Genomic DNA, 22,123 nt, shown 5'->3' with positions numbered 1-22,123 from the left:
GCTAAGTCATCAAGGGGTGAGGATGCCTTCTCACTAAATTCTCAGGCGCCTCTCACTTTATTCCAGCTCTGGGGTGCCTGCTCTGGGGCCAGGCTCAGTTGGGCCCCAGCTGGAGGCACCCTTGAGTGACAGAGCATAGTCGAGTCCTAACCAGCGATCAGTCATCTTCCCGACAGGGCACTTGAACGGATGGCCTTTGCTTAAAGGGGCCCATTATGCAAACTTCTGCACCTTCAGAAGAGAGAAAAATAATATGGAAATGATCTTTGTGCACCTAGTGCCTCACTGTGAAGGAGAGATAAGCCTTCTTCATAATAAAGATATAAAACAGATGCAGTCAAACGCATCGATAGCTAACAGCTCAAGCCAACTGTGTTTAATAAATAATCTTGAGATAGCACACTGATAACCCCCCATAGAAGACAGAACTGAATGCTTGGAATCTCAACAAAGAGTGTTCCCTTGGCCTGGAGACTGAGCCAAACTATAGGAAGGACCAGCCAACACACACAGCCCCCCAACGCCTCCACACGTGCATTCAGGATAAAGCAAAGATCTCCGGCTTATTCTCGTCTACAAGGGAACTGAAGGCTGAGCTCAGGGAAGGCGGGGCTTTATATTTTATCTCTCTCCCCCAGTGCCTGCTAGGTGCCGGGTTCTCAACAAATGAATGCATTTTTGAATTAATTTCTATTTCATGGCAATTAGTATGTTATTATTGACTTATTCAAATAAATCTTCCTGAAATGCAAATTGGATGTCACTCTCCTTGCAGAAAACCCTCCTAGGCTTCCTGAGAATAATATCTAAGCTCCTTCCCTACCCTGCAAGGCCTGGCAGGACCCGGCTCCCTGATCCCTGCTACGGTCCATCTCAACGTACAGTTAATATCCTCCCAATGGGGATGGTCGCCTCTCCTGGGTCTCCCTGGGTGAGGATGCTGTTTATCTGCTCTGTGTCCCTCTGGCTTCAGAGACCCGCAGACAGGACTTGCTGCCTCCCACTCATCGTTGGCGGGCAACCAAAGCCGTCCTCGCCAAATCCAAATCTGATCATGTCACTCTTCAGCCTAAAATCCTCTAACATCTGCCCGTCACTTACCGGGATTATGTCTAAGCTCGTTTCTCAGCGCGTGAGTCCCGCCTTCTCCCCTCTGTCGTGTTCATTTCGTGTCCCCCACGGGAGCCCTGATGGACAGCTCCCCTGGAGGTGTCTGAAGCCCTTTCTGACCTGTCCCCCTCCCTGTCACTCGGCTAACTCCTTATCCTCAAGCACTTTCATGTCATGTGCTCTGGAAGGCTGTTCCTGACCCCTGCCCTTACTCTAGGGCGACGTCCCCAGCTAGACCGTGAGCTTTACAAGGACAGGAGCAGTACACCCTACTGCAGTACCCCAGTGACAAACACAGACCTCTTTCCTATTCAAGCTTGATGAGTATTTGAGTGAATAAACCATGGTCCAGCTTCAGACCCTCTAAGAGGCCAGCCCCGTGCCGGAGCCTGCAGACTATGGCATGCACGACGTCTGTGCATTCTAGGATATTGAGCAACATCTCTGATCTCAACCCTTTAGATGCCAGTGGTACCACTCCCCCAGCTGTGACAACCAAAGATGTGCCCAGACATTGCCAGATGTTCTCTGTGTACGTGTGCGGGGTGGGTGGGTGGGTGGGGGACGGACATAATCACCCTGCTGATTATGGCTGTGTGGTTGAGAACCCCTGCTATCAAGGGTACCGGGAGGTTAGGACAGCATTCCTGCCCTCAGACCTCCCATCAGACCTGCCCACAAATGGCATCTCCCACCCTGGCCCCGCCGGAGCCACATGGTGTCTCCTATCCTTCGTATGTTTCTTCCGCTCTGTTTCAGTTCCCTGCGCTTACAACCACCTGACATGTTCCGTACTCAGTAATTTCCGTTTATCGCCAGAGCTCCGTAGAGCAGGACCTTGGCGGTTTGTTTACAGGGTTTGTTTACAGCTCTGTCCCAGGCACCTCGAAGGGCGGCGGGCCCAGCTGATCAGGCATCTTGCGAACGTGGGCTGAGTCAGCCTTATGGGCCATCTAGGTCCTGCCTGATGGGGCTGCCAGGTGTGTGCCCATCTTGAGACGGACGCATCATTTTGGGGGTCCCAAGTTGCCTTTCCAGAGGCGCCGCCCCACTTCCCTCCACCTCTCTTGGCCAGAACAAAAGGTCCAGGGGCAAAAGCGTGTGCTCCTCCTTGCTCCCGTTTACCCCTGGATTCCGTGCCCAGATCCTCTCCATTTCGGGCGGCCCCAGTTAAACGGTCAGCAGCGGGCCGGCCCGAACTGAGGCGGGTCATGGGTAACCTGGAGGTTGCCCGCTCCCTGGAGCCTGACGAGGACATGACTCATATTTGTAGAAATCTCCCGTCATGGGAACACCCAGCTTTCAGCCCGCTCAAGGGGAACTCAGTCCCTATGATGATCTTAATCCCCAAGTATTTCCTGGGGTGTCCAAAGCTGGTTTCACAAGGGCTCCCGATTAATGTCGTATTCTCCATCCCCTTCATTCTTCCTGGGGAGTGGGCCACTTAGGGGCCCTTCAGCCTGGTCGTCCACGCACTAACTGCCAACACCTCCCCCACCAATGTGTGGGCCCCGGTCCCGGGGGTGGGTGTGGGGAAGGCACTCTTCTAAATGACATTTGTCGCTTGGCTTCATAGCCGTAGTGCTTGAACCTAGAATTTTACCCTGTCTTTTGTAACTGGTTTAATTATCTTCTGGGTCCTCACCTCCAATTTCGCACAGTATCTCATTAAAAAAAAATAAAATTCCCATCATTTCCTGCCTTCTAACCCAAGAGTGTCAAGCTTAACTTTAAGGGGCTGGAGAAGAAGCTCGGCTTGTTCTGATATTCCCGTTTGGGCTTCTTTCTTCCCTGTCCATGCCACTGAACAAACTCCTTCCCTCCCCGGCTCATTTGTACCAAATGGGGAAAAGAAAAAAAAGAAAAAAAAAAAAAAAACTTCACGCCTGTCAATGACTGCAGAGAGCGGGGGACTGAGTGGGGGGAGCTAGCAAGAATGTCTCATCTGCGTCTGCAGGATCCGGTCCCAGAGCAGCCCCCCTCCCTGCCCACTACTGAGCGATCACGAAACACAGGCAACGGATTTTTGAGCACTTAGAGTCTGAGCTGTCGGACAATTATTTAACTCGTTCTTATTTGTAAACTGAGCAGGTCGGAGTAATCGGGTCTGAAGGCTCTTGCTGTCGTGATGTACCGTGATTCTTCATTTGTGATGAACACAAGGAAAGGGGGCCACGCTGAGCAGACTCGGCCGTCGTTGGACGCACGGACAGAGGGGGATGCGGTGTGATCACATGTGCAGCGTCCCGTGAGCGTGTGCAGGTGCAGCCTGTGGGCCAGGCCAGCGGAGGACCGGGCCGAGGGGCATCAAGTTCACCCCACCCACGGAGGTGCTTCTAGGAGTTTGTGCAAACGAGGTCTAGGAAAGCGCATCCCCACAGCCCTGAGTGAGGAAGCCTTTTTGCTTAGTGGACCAGAGAAATAGTCAGGCAGGAGCACCCCGACGCAGGCACGCTGCAGGCTCGGCGATGTCTCTGTCTCAGCTTCGCCAGCTGCGCCCGGCAGATAAGGCCGGCTTGGACCGATGTGCTCGGAAATGTGAAAGAGCCAGACAGAGGTGCGTGGGGGCACTGGGGTGCGGAGAGGCCGCGAGCAAATCCTGAATTATTATTTTTTTTTCCGAAACGTAGTCACAAGACAACCTGTTCATTTGTTTATCCGATTCTGTTTCTCTGCATTTCAGTTTTTTTTTTTTAAGATTTTGTTTATTTATTTGAGAGGCAGAGACCACAAGTAGGCAGAGAGGCAGGCAGAGAGAGAGAGAGAGGAGGAAGCAGGCTCCCTGCTGAGCAGAGAGCCCGATGCGGGACTCGATCCCAGGACCCTGAGATCATGACCTGAGCCGAAGGCAGCGGCTTAACCCACCGAGCCACCCAGGCGCCCCTGCATTTCAGTTTTTTAAGTGCCTGTGTCCAAAGAGATGCCAGAAAGTAGTTAGCTTCTCTGTTCGCTCAGAGGCAAGTCGCTGACTGAGGGAAGGGAGGGAGGCCTTTGGTTTCCTGCTTTTTTGGGTTAGAAACTCCTCCGTGCGCAGTCGCACTCGAGTCACGACAAGGCCATCTGGTTGGGGTGATTATCCTCAATGGTGTGAGTAAACCAGGGTACAGATGGGATAGAAGAATCCAGTGGTTCCCCAACGTGGCTTCTCAGTGGAAACACCTGGAAGTTTTATAAACGTACGGATGCTTGGTCCCACTCCAAGACACGCCGGCATAATCGGTTTGGAGAGCAGCTTGGCCATCAGGAGCTTTAAAATCTCCCCAGATGCTTTTAACGTGCAGCAAAGTTTGAGAACCATAAATAAGTCACTCGAGGCTTACGGATGTCATAAGACAGAGAAGCCCGTTCCGCTGACCCCAGGGCCGGCTGCCTCCTATCGGGAGTCATCGTCTCCTGGGCCTGCTCAAATATTCTGAAGACACTTTCATCTCTGGCCTAAAAGGTTTCTGAGAAATAAGCAAACCCTCCGACACGTGCCATTGAAACCATCTCACGTCTAAATGGGGTGGAGCAAAGAAGCCCGGGACCGATCTGCCCGGCTCCCAGGAGCCATTCCCGAAACAAAAACAAGGCAGTCTTTAAGAGCACGAACTGGATTTGGAGGGCTTTCACCGGCTTGTGGACACCCAGACTGCGGGACCAGAGACCTGGAGGCGGGCCTGAGAATGTGCATTTTTGACCAGGTCCCAGATGATGGGGCTGGCTGGGGGCCACAGCTGGAACACCGCCCGTCGAAACAACTCCCTTCTACAGAGACACACACAGCGGCACGGACGCTGCTTTCAGCTCTGTTTCACCTACACGTCTGGTACAGGAGGCGATGGCTCCTGGCTTGGGGACACCCGTTAGGGGCCGTACTGAGCGCTTGTCCTGCATGTCCCACTTATAACCACGGCGCGGCCGGGGCGCGACCCTGCCATTTCTACATCCAACGTAAAGACAGGAAAGAGTTAAATAACTTGCCAAAGGTGACACCGTGAAGCGGCCGGTATTCACCCTTTGTTCATCTGTAAAGATGGCAGTTTCATATAGTTCCTTGGACAGCGGAGTCAGAACTCTAACCTTATTAGGTCTGACTGCAGAGCCTGAGCTTTAACCCACGTTCTCGGTCCCCTCCCAGTCAAGGTTCTTTCCAAGGGCACGTGCGTCACTGACTGACAGGTCCAGCACAGTGAGAGAAGTTCGGATCGGAGGTGTGAAGCCACACAGTCTCCTGGGCAAGGGCTGGTGACCTGCCTTCGGACCGCCATGCCTATCACTGACCGTCTCCTCCCTGGGATAAGATGGTACCCATGATGTGACCGACACTGTAGATGTCAGCTTCGCCCAGAGTCCCTTCCTAGCTCGGCAACAGTCCTTTGCATGACCCAGGTTCTCCCCTGCAGACATCGTGGCCTTAGACTTGGCAAAGGAAGAGGGACATAAGGCAGCAGTCCATGCTCAGAGAGCATGCTGTGGGAATCACTCCATTTCTGGGCAGCCCAGCAGACTTGCTACCGCTCGGTTCTGAGCACCGCGGGAGCAGGGTGGCTGAAGAGCGGGCGGCAGTCCCAGCTCCTCTCCAACACTGGCTTTCAGCCAGGTGGCATTTTCCCCCTATGGGATGATTAACACTATTGGGAGACCTTTTAGACTGTCCAGACTGGGATCGGGGGTGCCAGTAGGATCTAGTAGTTCGAGACCAGCCGTGTTTCTAAACACCCCACACTGCACAGGCCAGCCCCCATAACAAAGCATCGTCCAGCCCCAATTGTCAGCAGTGCCAAGGCTGAGGACCCTTGCTCTCCAACAGTATCATCCATGGTTGGGCATTTCCTGCAGCTCCACCGCCGGGCGTGTCCCATGTGAACCAGGTTACTGGGTCCCTTTGGCAATTACATAACCTCCCAGCACCCTTTAGTAAATCCCTTCCGTTATACACGAGTTGGGGGGATTTTGTGGACCACCGCCAGGACTCCTAAGAAAGAGGGCCATGGGGGCGATTGGACCAGAGGATGAAGGATCTAACTTGTCCCTACAATTGCGGGCCGGGGGAGCATTCCAAGCACAAATCCTATGAAGGGCAGTGCCGTCCTATCAGGTAATGCATGCGTGGTCCACGTGTAACATGGACATTATAATAAACAGATTCATCAACTAAATAACTCTCCGATCTGGGCAAATCTACGTCTTGGTTCTCTTAAAATCACTAATGTTATGATACACATATTTCCACTCGACAGCAGCATTTTTCACTTTAACATATTTTCTGCCAAATTGTCTTGGAGCTCCCTATGGGTTAGAAACAGGGCAGAGCCACAGGAGTGAAAGGAAACAAGGAGCAACCTTCTTTCTGCCAGGTGGATTCCAATTTTATGGCAACAATCTTAACTACAAAGTCAAAATGTATCCAAGAAATTGGCTTGAAGGAGAGCAAGTTCTATCCCAGAAAATGGGAACAAATATTCAGAAGGAGACAATGAAATCCTGCTCCGATGCTGAGGCCAAGACCACAGGTGGTTCCAGGTCCTGGTCCTGTAATTGGGCATGATGACATTAAACTCATCTTCGTGAAAACTAAATGAGGACATCATTTAGGTATTTAGCATGGAGCCTCGGCGCGTTGTAAATGTTCAATAAACATTAACAGCAACATTAATAACAATAATGCATCTTGGGAACTACCTTGGCCCTCAGCTAACACATCCATAAAGGCAAGATAATAAACCTGTTTCGTAGGTTTGTGTATCTAGTACTCTAGAGAGCTCTTGGGCACCTCATGGGTGCCCCATAAATGTTAATTCTCTCTCTTCTTGTCTCCCACCCAGCCCTGACATCCCCAGTCCCTGGTATGTCTCCCAATGGTGGACAACAGAACGGGGTGAAGAGGTCCCACTCAGGACACCTGCCTACTACGATGGCCTTACTTCCGGTTTTGCCCCCTACCTCCTGTGGAACCCAGCCCAGACCGTCTACTGCACCCCCCGACCTGCCTGACAGACTCTGTCCCCCACTCTACTCCTGTTCTGCCATATTGACAAATTCAGAGCAAGCAGATTATATTCACAGTGTGAGGGAATCATTACCACCTGCTAATATTTTCATAGAATTTCATAAACTTGGTCATTCATGAATCATTTACAGTACTTTATTCCAATGAAGAGTTCACAAATCACTCAAATGCTGGCAAAATGCATAATAATGAGTAATATTTCAGGAGGCTTTGCATTAGTATGTCAGCTTCCAATACTGCAAGAGCTAAATTATTTTATCGGGTGCCACTTTGGGTCAGAAGCTTGGGAAGCCCTTTGGGGGCTGGGGTAGGGAGAGTGGGCGGGTGGCAGTGGGTCATGGACAAAGACGGTATTTAGGAAGACATCCATCATCCAGCCAATCACACTCCCCTTCCAGTCCCAGGAAGGGGAGTTCCTGGCAAGGAAGGCTGGGGACCTGCAGAACAGGTATCTGATTGTAACTGAAGGTAAAACGGGAAGGGGTGTTTCTTAGCGGTTGGAAGCTTGGGGCTTTGGAGGTGGAGCGAAGTTATGGACCCCAGATTCTACACACGCCAGCTGCGAGACCTTACAAAAGTTATTTCACAGTTATTTGCTTATCTGTAAAATGGTGTTAACATCTACCTCTTAAGTCTCCTGGGTGAAAGGAGTTAAATAAGAGAGCATGTGAGAAGTGTTTAGCGCAGTATCAGCCCCGTAGTGCTCAATAAACAGTAGCTTTAATGATGATAAAAATTCGGGGGCCCAAGGACCAATTATCCTAGGTTATTTCTTATTGTGCAAATCCCCAAGGCTTAGTTTTGAATGCTTTCCTGTTGGGCTTGGGAAGTAGCAAGTAGCAGTTGACTTGCACGTGAGGAGAGCTTAACTTTGAAGTAAACAACACCAACAATGGAGCGATTATGATGGAAATTCATTCGCCCACAGGCTCTCAGCTTCTCAGAGCTTGCCGCTTGCCAGAGGGGAGCTGGTTTGCCACCAACCACCAGGAACACAATGGGTCTGATGCTGCTAGGACAGTAGGTTCTTTCTAAATAGGTGCTTGGAATGGACAGGAGTTCCGACATCCCTGCGCCCAAAGAATATTAACTAGAGTGATCCAGTAAATCCAGAAACAGGAGAACCAGACAGAGGGTGATGGGGACATTCCTCAGCAAGGATAGGAAAGAAATGGGACAAAGACTAATGGAGGAGCAAGCCAGAGGAGAAACCAGACCCCTGAGGCTAGTGGAGAGTGGCTGCTGGGCTGCGGTACCTGTGCTGTTGTAAGCCCCTGCGTTCCCACCAGGACCAGCATCTCTCTACTGGGCACGTGCAGCCCTGTGCATGGGGTGGGGAGGTATCCCAAGCCTTATGGTGAACAAGGCTCAGGGCCCCTGCAGATCACCCATGCAGCGGTGAGAAGTTTAAAGGAGTTTGTTGTGAAACAAAGCCTTGGCATTGAAACAAAAGCTACATGAAGGCTGGGAACCTGGTGTGTCTGGGTTTCCCACCCAATTCCCCTAACATCTTGGAGGGAGAGCTGCCTTCCGTAGGTTCTCAGCCAAATATATGTGGGGAAAAAAAAAATGAATAGATTAAGTAATCAAAATGCTATGAAACTATAACATAAACTCAAGATCACCCTTGGAAAGCTTATGCTTGATCTGGGCAGGCTGGGCTGCACCCTTCCTCGCCCGTGATTAATCTCTTGTTCCTGCGGTGAGATCACAGAGCACTCGCGATGCCTCTGGCATCATTCTAAAGGCTTGACACGTGTTAACTCCTTTCATCCATCAAAATCCATAAGATCAGTATTGTTATCCTTTCCATTTTACAGATGAGAAAGTTGAGACTGACCCCTTGCCCAAGTTCCCATAGCTGATCTGTGACATTGTAAGGGCCTATTCAGCCAGAGCAGCCCCACCCCAGTTGAACTGCCATTTTGTTGTAAAACTTAAATTGACCCTGCCCTCCACCCCAGGGGAACTTACTTAAAAACAAGTCCCGGAAACCAGCCCTAGGTAAAAAAAAGCCCAAATACAAGGGTGAGTCAGGCCAGGGGGAGGTATTCAATCAGTGGGGGCACATACTGTCTCCTAGCTACCAAGGAGTATGGGCCCCGCCCTTTGGGCCCCTTTTGGGCGCCAATTCTGACCAAGGTGATAGGCTGGTTCAAATGTCTACTAGGGTAAACTGTAATTCAATTGGTTGCCTAGCAGGACTGTGCAGCTTTCTCTGTGTGTTACAATTTCACTGGCCACCTGTGTGTGGCCAGGCCCAACCACTTGGCCTTTGCTCTATAAAAGCTAGTCTGTGAAACAGAGAAGGGTCGTCCTCTTGGACGGTCTGTTTGATGGTCGGTTTGATTCTTGACGCTTGGCGCGAAATAAAGCTTTGCTTGACTTTCGCTTTGTATCAGTCTCGCTCCTTTAATCACGGACCCATTATTGGTGGACCCAATATTGGGGACCCAACAACATCATCCGAAAGTAGCAAATATGGCCATGTGCAAAATTATGTTTTTAATTGCTGTGACCCTATATGGCTTCATTTTAAGGAAAAAATATGAGAAGCTCCAAGTTGCGGACCAGAATCTATTTTACTCACTGATGAACAACTCCAAGTTGGTCAAAGCTAGCAGTTTTAGCTTTGACAGTCTTTGGAGGAGCTAATGCTATCATTCTGTCTCCTGGGTGAAAATCGTAAGATCAGAGACGGTAAACGCATTGCCCTAGATCACACAGCTCAGTATCTTGAACTTCTCCCATGTAACTAGACCTTCGAAAGTACTTGAAATGGTTGTACAGAACTTCCTTGCAAAATTGTGCCATAATTGAACCACTACCCCATTGCCGAATATTTAGCAAAATTGGTTCCATTTTAAGGATCCTGTCTAGCTATAACAGCATCGCACAAAAATCTAAATTCCTCCCTATCTCCTTAAGATCGATTTCTAAAAGTACGATCATCCCATCCACCTGGTATTCATAATTGCGCGAGTTTTTGGAAAGCCAAAGCTGCCCTCACCGTTCTGACCTCCTCTGGGATCCCCCAAGCGTCCCCCTTCTTGGGCTCCAGTGCCCCAAGTCTCACAGAGGCCTGCAGGCTCTGTTGATGAGAAAGGGGCCCCCCTGTTACCCTGTTGGGGTTCAATGCCACTTGGCTTCCAGAGAGACACGCTCGAGCCGCACAGCACCGGGTCTGCTGAAGCACGGAAATAATGAGCTCAGTGGGAAGACAAAAGTCTTGGAAGAGCTCCACGTCCGCAGCGAGGGTGGGCACTTGAGGAACACTTACTTGGTAAGTAGCGATCGCTTCTCTGTCCAAGGTCCGTGTCACGGAGACGCTACCCGTGTTCTCATTGATTCTGAAAATTCCTTTAGGCTCTTGATCCACTCCCTTTCCAGTGAGCCGGAACCTGGACCCTTCCGGCCTGTCACTATCGACTACCTGGTCAGAGAAACAGAACGACACTTAAGACTCTGGCTGGAAAACACAGAGAAAGCACGTTTTCACCACAATTCTGTGACCAGTCCCCTAACCACAGGTGCCAACACAGAGCGGCCGGATGAAATTAACTAAAACAGCATCACAGAAAATAGCATCACTGCTTAACCCCTTTCATCCTGACATGCAAATCTTTGCAGCTTACAGCTGGGGAAGCTTACCAGCATGGGGGAAGGGGGACGGACAGGTAGGGATAGATCTAGGAGGAAAATCACTCCAGGACATTCAAGACTGGACATTTTTATTGTTACTCTTAGAGAGTTTTTTTTTTTTTTTTTTTTTTTCCTGCAAGCAAGACCAAATAGACAATGGGAAAAAAATGAGTGGGCAATCTTGTAGTGGAAGGGCAATGAGCCAAGTTCTAACTATTTACAAGACTCAGTCATCAACAATGCCAGCTGGACCACTGCTTCTGGGTAGAAGGCATGATGTTCAGGAAGCATCTTACACAAATTTACACAGTAAAAAAAAAAAGAAAAAGACAAATCCTCACAACCACGCTGGTGGTATGGCGACACTATCATTCGTACTAATGGATGAGGCCACTGAAACATGGTGCGAGGAGGCCAGGGTCACAGCGACTGAAGACATGAAGACCCGAGTCAGAACCCACCCTCCGTTTCTATAGGGACATTGCTATGCAACGCTGACACTTCTCCATTTAAGATGATACCCTACAGGTTGTCAGGCTTGATCTGACAATCTGAAGAGAATTCAGATGATAAGACCAGGCAGGGGGCACAGCACACACACAGGCAGCAGACAGGCGAGAGAGCGCCCACACAACTCCAGAAACTGGGAGTCATAAAGCATGGTTTGAGTGAGGGGGGCGGTAATGAGGAGCAAAACTATGGTGCTTTTTTTTTTCCCCCAAACTATGCTTTTTTTTTTTTTTTTAAATATTGTTTGACGATTCCCAGCTAAAGAGAAAACCAGTATTTGCACGCATTGGTTCTAGAGTTTGCCCAAGGATTCGTGTATATGTAATGTCCCTTTATCCTCAATATCTGTGAACGTGAATTCGATGGTCACCATTTTTTTCCCCAATGGTAACAATTTAAAGGTCACGACCACAGTAGACATTCAGGAAGAGACCTAAGTGAAAGCTGATACTGATCCAGCTGTAACTAATTTGCAAATGACCAGGGATCTATTGGAAAGAGCACTGTCACCCGTGCCTGGAGGGTGTCCAGGCGACAGCACAGGAAATGGGCCGCCTTCTGGTGGAATCAGCCTTCTTTGGAGACCATTGCTGGGGTCGCCATGCCTGCAATTCCAGCGTCTGCCACGTGGTGGCAGTGGTGCATAAGGCAGCGTGACACCCCGCCCAGGTTCCTCAGCTGTGACCAGTTGCGTCAGAGCCCAACACAGTTCCATAGAGCAATGGTGTTTCTCTTTTTTTTTTCTCTCTCTCCTGATTTAAAATTTTACTTAAATACATTGAGAGTTTTGATTAAACACCAATTATCTCTGTTTGCATTTTTAAGATTAACATAAAATATCATCTAAAGCAAGACTAAAAATAAAGCATGTGGTATCCTCTGATGAAAAGAGTTTTTAATCACTGCTTGACTTGATTTAATCCAACTGGCATTCTCCCCATGACCCACTCCCTCCTGCTTGGGAGCTCCACGAGGTCAACAGCCTCAGCATATTGGGATCACCCCGGGATCCCAGCGCCTGGCTTAGGGCCTGGCATATAGCAGGAACCAGTCCCAATATCTTTTTACTATAAAACACCACTGTTCAGACAAACAGAGGCCCTAGTGCTAGCTGGGCCGGTGGTCAGCTCTGGGACTTGCAATATGGCTCTTTGCCTTCGTGGCTCTCCAATGCCTCATCTGTAAAATGAGGACACCACCACTCACGTCCCAGAGTTGTTGAGTTTTAATGAGATAGTGTGTGCAAAGCGCACTTCTTGGCACACAGAAGGGGCTCAATGAATTATAGCAAAGGATTGCCATCCTGAGAGTAATAATCACGAGAAAAATCACACCAGCACACCTTCATGGTCATTGGGTAATACTGAGACTTGGAGGTATAAAAAAGCATCTTAACCATAATATTAAAAAAGAATCCTTTCTAAGAGGACAAATTTCCTTTTAAAACACAAGACCGGGGCGCTTGGGTGGCTTAGTGGGTTAAAGCCTCTGCCCTCGGCTCAGGTCATGATCCCGGGATCCTGGGATCGAGCCCCACATCGGGCTCCGTCCAGCAGGGAGCCTGCTTCCTTTCCTCTCTCGCTGCCTGCCTCTTTGCCTACTTGTGATCTCTGTCTGTCAAATAAATAAATAAAATCTTTAAAAAAACACACACACACTCATACAAGACCCACAGACATCTCTGGTTTGAGAAGAGAAGTGCTCTGGAAACAGGTTTACTGTGGGAAGGGGCCACTGACCCAAATCTGCCTTCTTTGTCGCCTCCCTGTTTACCGTCCCTTCCTCCCCACTTTTACCGCTTAAGCCCAACTGTGGTTAAAACCTCTTCTTCTTGCTCCCCGGAGTACACACAGGTAGGCAGGTTCTCTCCAAAGGCCATATTAAGTCAGGAGACAGTGTGATGGGAAACGAACGTGGGAAATCTACATGAGCTGTGGTGTTCCCATGAGTGGACTTCAGACCCCATCTGTGGACCAGACACAGCTCACCGGTGAAGACCTGCCAGGGGAAAGTCTTCCATGCCTGGATCTCGGGTCAGGACCCTTCCCGGCTCAAAAAGGGCTGAGAGTAGAGCACCCCAGACTTTCCGGAAGGCACGCAGTGGGAGACGGTCCCGCAGGCTCTGCTGGGACAAACACAGCCACCCTCTCATTTCTCTGTTTGCCCCTATAGCACTGAATTCTGAACCCAGAAATCCCCCCGGAGCCACCTTTCCTCCTCCCACCAAAGTCAGGTCTGGGTCATTTCCTTGCTCTCAGAGAGACTGAGCCACCCGACCCCACAGAAGCTTCATGCTGCGTGACTCCTCTCTCTCAGTATTTCCATTTGTAAAGGCTTGCCTTTGGACAGATCTACTGACTCTGCCTGCTGGTCCTCAGAACCGTGTCCACTTTGAAGGAGCGCCCACAGCCACACCAAGCATGGCACCCCCAGGCTAATGAGCATGAAGGGGCCACCAGCCCAGGTACGCGTCTCAAGATGTGGTTCCCTGGACCAGCATGGGCATCGCCCTGTTAGAAATGCAAATTCTCAGGCCCCACCCCCCAGGGCTCCTGAATCAGGAACCCTGGGGATGGGGCCTGGCGATATGGGCTTTAACAAGCCCCCTACTAATTCTGATGCACACCCCCGTCTGAGGACCGCTGATTTAGGCAGCTTTTGGTGCCTTCCACACTCCTTATAACTGGCACTGGCTTCCACGGCTACTGTTGGGAGCTTTCTGTGGACAAGAGGCAGGGTCTGTTGGCTACTCCTCTCGAGATCTATTTTAAACTATGACACTACGGGGAGCTCTTTTAAAGACCTGTTTTCTGGAGTATCAGTAAAGCAGAGCTGCCACTTCCCCAAGACTGACATCCCCAACGTGTTCAAACACTCCAAGGTTTGGAGAAACCTCCGAGGGGAAACACGGGGAGCGGGCTGTGTTCCCTGGAAAAGCCAGGAGTCCTGGCTGGCTTTAGATGTGGCAATCAACCTCCATGTCTCCGGCTTCTGGCTCCCTAGGTGGGGCTTCAGAGGGACCCCAGCCCACCCCAGCCTCACTGATCTGGGGAGACAGCAGGTGTGCAATGGCCATAAACCCGAGGAGGCCCTCAGCCACGCATCAGAGCTCCCCTGTGCGGGCTTTATTTCCGGACAGCTTTATCCACACTGTGGTCGACTCTGAAAACTACCCTGTGCTACTCCATGCTTCTGGCCCTGGGGGTGGGGTGGGCCCTTGTGGTGTTGTTGTTTAATGTGTTGGGACTTAAGAAATCCAGGGCAGCCTTCTGGTCAGAGCAAATCCTGCAGTGAGTCTCCACTCTCCACGCAGCTGTGAACGCCCATTATCCCAAGTGCGGCTTCACAATTAGCGGCTCTTTCCTATTAGTCTTTGTTAATTTAGCACTTATTTTCACAGTGGGATTTTTTTTCCCCTCCTTACTTACTTATCCTCTGAGTTTGAATGGAAAAAAACAGAACATAACATAACAAACGATGAGACCAGCAGCCTGGCCGGGCATGTGAGGAAGCCCACAGGCATCTTGCTGCGTACCTGGGTCAAGGGACTTCCCGGGTGGCTGTGGGGTGGCCAGCACGCCTGCTAATCGGGTGGCCTGGCACAGCTGGGACCCGGGTCCCCTGCACCCATGGAGGGGCAGGAAACACTGAGGCAGTGATTCCTTGATCTGAATCGCAAAGGACAGTCCTGCTGCGTATTTCTTACAGACTAGCAGGCCCCCCTCCTCTGAATCCCCTAAGTCCCGTTCCTGCCTCTGTCCTCTGGTTGGGTGTAGTTTTAAGGTATTCTGCCATGAATTCATACGCATTCATAGAATATACAGCAGTTTTGAATGTTTTTACATGAGTAGGATCCTTCTGTTTAAGTTATCCTACAATTTTTTTTTTTTTCTATTCAATGTGGCTGGGATACAATTAAAAAAGTTTATATGTAAACTTTTGGGGGGAATAATTTTACATTTACCTAAAAGTTGCACAGATGGAACAGAGTTCCCATTTACCTTTCATCCAACTCCCCCAAATGTTAATGTCTTCCCCAGCGTGGTCACAGCTGTGTGACACAGGGCTGGGAACTCACCAAGCTCTAGATGTGACGCATTCCGGTTTCTCCAGTTTTCCCACTACCATCCCTCTTCTGATCCAGAATCCAGTCCAGAACCCCACGTGACCTTCAGTCAGTGTGGTTTTTAATTGTTCACTCTGGTGTCTCTCTGTGGTTCAGAGTTTTCCTTCATTGTACTGATAGCAGTGTTCTCCCCCATGGAAAATGTACTCCATATACAAATAAGACAAGTCACCAAGGTTTGCACACCACGTCTAACGAAGAGCTTCCGCCCCGACCTCCTGCGTCTATGCTTGAACTCAGATCTCTACTAGAGACTCCTGCCTGTTCCTAAGAGCCTAGAACGGTACGCAGGGCAGTGACACCTGCAAACCGAGTAGGAAATCAATGTGACAGTCACCTCCTCACCGGCCTGCAAGTGTCTGATTTCTTTTCTCATCTCCTGTTCTAACTGCAACCAGAACACCCATTCTAAAATAGAAACACGAATCTCGCCCTGACAGTTCCCAGACGAGAGCTCACCATGGCTCCCTGCCATTCCCAGGGTCAAGTCTCAGGGGCCTTCCGGATGGGTCTGCACCTGATTCTACAATGCTAACTTTGGCTACAACCAACGACAGGCCTTTTGAATTTTGCTGACTTTCTTTGCACCTAGGGCAGCTGGACTCCCGGCCCCCAGCCTGTCTGCTGGAGCCCTGCTCCCCATCCTCCTGGACTCAGCACCATGGGTCGCCCACTTACTGAAGCTCCTCTTGACCTTCCCTGCCCTGCTCCATGAGGACCCGGCCTCATCCTGGGAGCCTAGCCCTGCTCACCAGCGAGGTCTCCTATAGCAAAGACAGCAGATGGCCTCTTTGTTGGTGGTGGTGACTGTCACCTGGGCTATCTATTTCTTTTTTTCTTTAAAATTTCCTGGGTCTGGAACATAGACAATACTTGATTAAAGCTTTGAGTAAAGAAGAGCAACTTTATCTGCATGTTTTTATATGATCCTAAAATGCTCATAAGCCCAAACCCACATATTAAAAATAAGGTCTGTTGTCCTAACGTTTTTAAAGAAAATGTGGTCACTTTACCTGGGCAACATCAAACCTTTTCATTTCTCTTTTTACAAATCCCAAAAGTTAACTTCCTAGGCAATGGTAATGCCTAGGCGTCATGAGGGGACTTAGAGCCCTCCCTGTCCTAATAATCTGCAAATGTCCCCTTGTGTGGAAACCTTGTCTGAGTAGACAGTGTGCTTGCTGGCAAAGCATTTCCAAGACCAATACACTGGGGCTCCTTCCCTGTCATAGCCAACTAAAGTGATGCTTCTAATTCTTCTCTATTTAGAAAATCAGGAGACATTTATTTTCAAAAGATAGAAGACTATATGTACACACACACACACACACACACACACACACACACACACACAATATGATCAAAAGGCTGAACAATTAAAAAATAATTCACTCCCTCCCTGCCCCTCTCCCAAAATCACCGAAGGGAAAAAGTCATGTGTGAACAGTACAGATCTTTGGAGGATGGAGGTTGGGGTATTTTTTCCTTCACCCTTAGAATATTTTTGGTAATCCCTTTTTTAAACACATGAGAGGAATTGCTGTAGCTTCATGTACACGCTGATTTTGAAGATGTTGCCCGTTCCATGCTAAATAGGAAAAAAACCCCACTTACTGCCTTCTATAGTTATTAGAAGGCCCTTGTTTTATCATTAGCTTGGTTCCCTAAGGTGATCTGTAAGTACTAATTAATTCCCAGCTGTGGTTTAGTCCTTGACATGCCTTTGAACTTGGCTGAGCAGCGGTCTGAGCAGCTGTTAGATCCATGCCCTTCCCTCCCCCTGGTGCTGCTCAACTACCTTCAGCCACTAGGTTATAAATTAATGAGGAGAACTAGGGAAAACCCAAGGCCAAGAGCCCCAATCCCCTGGTGCAGAAACACTGACCCAACGCCCGGGCAACCTATGGAAGGTAGATGATAGCCACAGACCCACCATATACTCTCGTGGTTCTCATTCTAGCTAGGGCTGGCTGTGCCCACCACCTTTGAAGGGTGCCCGTTGTGTCATGGGGGTCACTAAGGTCAAGGGCAGGGTGGTGCCCCTGAGAAGGAACACAAGATGAGTGGATGTCTGAGTCCACTGTCCTTACTCATCACCTATTAGCCCCATCATCACACCAGCTTTGTCCATCTTCTTTTATAACAAAGACATTTAAGATCATGTCTAAGTTCAGCTTGTGCTGAGTTCCAGAGCATTCAGGGTCAACTGGTGGGCAACGTTTTGGCATTACTTTCTGACAGTTTATACTTTTGAGGGTATTTTTTCTAGGCTGTAGAATTTTTTTATGAGACTATTTCTTAATTTGTGAGCATTTACAATAGTTTATTTATTTCCAACTTACGCAATAATGTGGGTTATGAAGTTTCTACTTTTGAGGTTTTAAAAAAATTATCAGTGGCTACATATGCTATCATCTTTGCTAAATGACCACAGACACATGGAAAGAGTGAGTTTTCTATAGCACTATTCATGGTAGCCGAGATGTGTTAGCAATACAAGCGTCCAACGGTGGATGAGTGGATAAAGCAATGTGGCATAGCCATAAAATGGAGTATTACTCAGTCTTAAAAAGGAAGGGAATTCTGACACATGCTACAATATGGAAGAAACTCGAGGACATTATGCTGAGTGAAATAAACCAGTCGCAAAAAGACAAATGTTGTGTGCCTCCACATGTCTAAATCTGTAATTGGCACAACGCTGTTCTTGCTGCCAGAACTCAGTGTACGTTTGTTAGTAATATACACCAAACTCATACCTCCATTCCCTTAGCCTCAGGGTTACCTTCTCTCCCATGACTTTTGGAAAGATGTTTCCTTCCTCTAACACCCAGTCTCCCTCCACCTCCTCTTCTTCTTCTTTTTTTTTTTTTTTTAAAGATTTTATTTATTTATTTGACAGAGAGAAATCACAAGTAGGCAGAGAGGCAGGCAGAGAGAGAAGAGGAAGCAGGCTCCCTGCTGAGCAGAAAGCCTGATGTGGGGCTTGAACCCAGGACCTGGGATCATGACCTGAGCCGAAGGCAGCGGCTTAACCCACTGAGCCACCCAGGCGCCCCCACCTCCTCTTCTTCTATTCAAAACATTTATTGACCATGTATGAGTCCTAGAGTCCTTGACATCCTCAGGACTCACGCTCGTAGGCAGTCCCTGAAGTCTAGATTACACAACATCACACATAGGCTGGAAGATGCTAGAGCAGATCAGTGAAAGAGGGTCCTTTTTGGAACATTCAGTCATTGTGCCTTTCTTGTCTGGACCCAAAGTCCGTTCACTGCCCATTAGTATCACATTTTTGCATCCTCTATTGTCCAAGGGAATAAGCGAAACATTTTCCTTGACCTTAATTCTTGTTATGCTACTGAAAATTAAGATGGCCCCTGAAATCCCCCGTAAAAACTCTAGATCTTCTATACCTGCAGTCTATTCTATTTATGGGTGACTTACAAGCCTCAGTTGCTGAGGCTGTGTTCTTCTGGCTCCCCTCCTTCCGGGCACATAGTAGGACTGTATTTCCCCAGACATTTGACGTTGATTGTGCCATTACGACTTGCTTTGGCCAATGAAGTATGAGTGAAAGTGACATGTGTCACTTCAGCTAATTCTGAGCAAAAGCTTTCGGAGCTATGGTGTGCTTATCTGTGTTCTTTTTTGCCTTCTGCATGTGACCAGCAATTGTCCAAATACTGGTGACTTCATCCACCTAGATCCCAAGGAAAGAATGGTGGTGACGAGGGGCACAGCCTCCACTTGACCCTCAAAGGACCCAGAGCTCAACTAAACCTCTGGTACTTTGATCAACTGAAACTGGGGATTGTTTATCACTACAGCAAAGCCTAACCTATCCTGACTAAAGCACAGTGTTCAGGAGAATGGGGTTGGAAGATAGGTAAGGATGTGTCTGCATCCCAGCTCAGAGCTCATGAGCCATGTGGACTTTTGTAAGCAAAATGGCCTCTCTGAACCTCATCCCCATCCTCTGCATAATGGGGGCAATAATGCCCATCCTAAAAGGAATATGGTGAGTAAATGATCCAAGAGACATGCAATACTTAAATACATAGACTGCTCAATAATGCAGTTGTTTTTTATAGCTATTAAATGATGATAATGATGGTGAGGAGGAGGAGGAGGAAGAGGACAATGACAGAACTATTTTTTATGGAACATGAACTCTTTGCCATGCTCTATTCTAAACATTCGTTCTATTTAATCCTTACAACAGCTCTATGGAATAGGTACTGACATTAATCTTCACTTTCTAGAGGAGTAAACTGAGTCCCATGCACCTTGGCAAAGTCAAGCTAGGAAACAACTTTGGATTTGAATCCAAGTGTCCAGAGCCCATGGTTTTAAGCCTGAGTCCATATAGCTGACTAAGCAATGTGTGCTGGGTTGAGTGGAAGCAGCCCAGAAGCAGAATCAACAAAGGTTCAGAGCCTGGCGCTGCTGACAATGCTCCAGTCTGGCCTCCTGGTGACATGCCCACCCCATGAGGGCTGAGAGCAGAGATTTTCATCTCAGGCCTTATACCAGTGGCAGAGCCAAGATTAGGGACTTTCAAGTCTCCATTCCCAGATTTATATGTATCCAGTGGGTCAACCATGCTCCCCATACATCAAGTTCCTGGCAGGAATATCTTTACCTTCTAACATCCTCTTAGTTTTGTCATAGTAATGGTGTAATTTGGAGGTTTCTGCATGCATTCTGCCATCTAAGAGGATAATAAATTAATCATGCCCTTGGGCACTGTTGAAATATACACACTTAATCTCTTACCAACTTTCCTTCCTCACCATTGCTCTGTTTCTCTCCCTTCCCATCACTTCAGATTTTTACAGTTCCCAAAGAAATATTAGACCAAATATTTATGCACTCATCTGAACCACAGTTCAGAGAAAGAAATGTAAAAAAATCAGCATTATGAACCTGGAGCTATTCCTGTTTGGAAGTAATAAACACGAACAATTGAACAATTTCTCCCTGGAAATGCATGTTGGCTGCCTTTTTGCTGAGACTTTCAACACTTATTCTTATTATTCTTATAATTCAGGACAAATTTTAATATTAACTGTGCTGCTTAGAAACACAAGCAGTGTCAAACATAAATAAAATTTCAATCATTCTCAATCAAAAACATGATACTCTATTCTGCCTTGTGTGTACCTTGTTTAGAAGGACTTCAAAGTTCCTTGTTCCCTGAAGCAGCTACTCTCTCTCTAAATCGGGTCATGTGAGATTAAAATCTTTCAAGCGCCCTCATGCCATCACTTTCAGAGAAAACTCAGGCTCCTTTGGTCATGCATTCAAGGCTCTTTACAAGCCCTCCCTGCCCCTGTGTTCAACCTCATCTGTTGCTGGGTTCACTCATCCTCCCATCCTGTTCGGCTGCCGTATCCCCCAGACTGCCTTGCTTGGGTCTACCCTGTTTCAGCCCTGGGGTTACCCTCTCCCGACCCAGAGGCTCCTATCCAAAACCGGAGCCTGGCCAATCAGATCATTTCTTTGGGAAGCCTGGTATTGGGACAGGGAGAGACTGAGTCAGCTAGCTAAGTAAGTAAGCTAAGTAAGGGCTACAGACTCTGAAAGTCTTATCAGTGTAAAAGACAAATGTACCATTTTGGGGAGACCCCTTTGGGCCGTAAGTGTGGACCTTGACGAAGAAAATAGTCTACCTGGAAAACAGAAAGAGAGAGCGATGAATGCTTGTGTGTATACTAAGCCGGTTAGGTTCAAGCCCTGGATGATAAATTATCCTCTCCAGTATTACTTAATCTTATGCCTCATACTTGGTCTCTTAAATTATACTTTCTACCAAAATATCACAGTCCCCTTTCCCAATGGTGTCTAGTAAATGGCTTTAATTCACCAGAATATTACCAAGTATCTCTCTGTATAGCTCATTCCTTCACTGTCCCTGAGTTCTCTAATTACATTCCTCTATTCAGTGAGGACTTCTAGGACTATCTTATTAAAAAAAAAATAGTGGCTTCCCTTCCAACATCATTCTCTATGTTCATTACCCTGTCTTGTTTATCTTCCCAGAGCCCATCATCACCTGACAGACTTGTCTGTTTATAATCTCTATTTACCACTAAAATATAGGCTCCATGTTATCAGGGACTTTTCTTTTGTTCATGGCTGTGAACAGTGCAGGGTGCATAGGAGACACTTAACTATTTTGTAATAAATAAAGAGGCTATATAAATAGAAACTAAAATGAGAGACCACGTTATCAGAAAGGAAAGGAAGTAAATGCACAAATCAATGAGCTTCCATAGCTATCTTGATTTCAAAATGGCTTATCAATTTCTGATAAGGACCATCTTTGCATCTTGGGCTTGAGTTGTGAGGGGTATTCTGGTATGCTCCCAAGAGAGTCATTTTGAGTGGCCTGCCCTAAATTAAATGATCCCAGTGAAAGACACATTTTTTCAGAGTAGAGCGGTGTGCTCCCTGAAGATTAATAGGGAGCTGGATGCATTGGGATCAACTTGGGTAAACATCTTTCTAAAAATATGGTTCTTCTCAGGGAAGCCCAGCAAGAGAGGATCATACAAATTATTAGTAAATAAAGACTTTGGTGATGGGTTTCAAAAGATGCACAATAAACGGAAGGCTCTTGGTGGGGTGTGTGTGTGGGTTTCGTTCCTTTCAAGATATGCCAACCAACCCTTTAAAACAGCCATGGGTAAACACAATTGCCCAGTAACGGCCTTGTAGTAGGTGATTACTCCATAACA

At 48.1% G+C, this 22,123-nt stretch overlaps 1 protein-coding gene across 1 annotated transcript in view; it reads right to left on the bottom strand.

Moving 5' to 3' along the window:
- Positions 1 to 22,123, bottom strand: part of LOC111152768 (cadherin 13) — a 991,753-nt gene that overhangs the window by 457,302 nt on the left and 512,328 nt on the right. The window contains exon 5 of the mRNA XM_022511391.1: positions 10,383 to 10,535. Coding sequence (XP_022367099.1) covers positions 10,383 to 10,535 — 153 coding nt within the window. The remainder of the gene's footprint in view (positions 1 to 10,382; positions 10,536 to 22,123) is intronic.

This window comes from Enhydra lutris, unplaced genomic scaffold (genome assembly GCF_002288905.1).
Source record: "Enhydra lutris kenyoni isolate GAN:26980312 unplaced genomic scaffold, ASM228890v2 scaffoldscaffold30, whole genome shotgun sequence".
Taxonomy (NCBI): Eukaryota; Metazoa; Chordata; class Mammalia; order Carnivora; family Mustelidae; genus Enhydra; species Enhydra lutris.
Note: the sequence above shows the minus strand (reverse complement) of the source record. Positions and strands in the feature narration are given on the sequence as shown.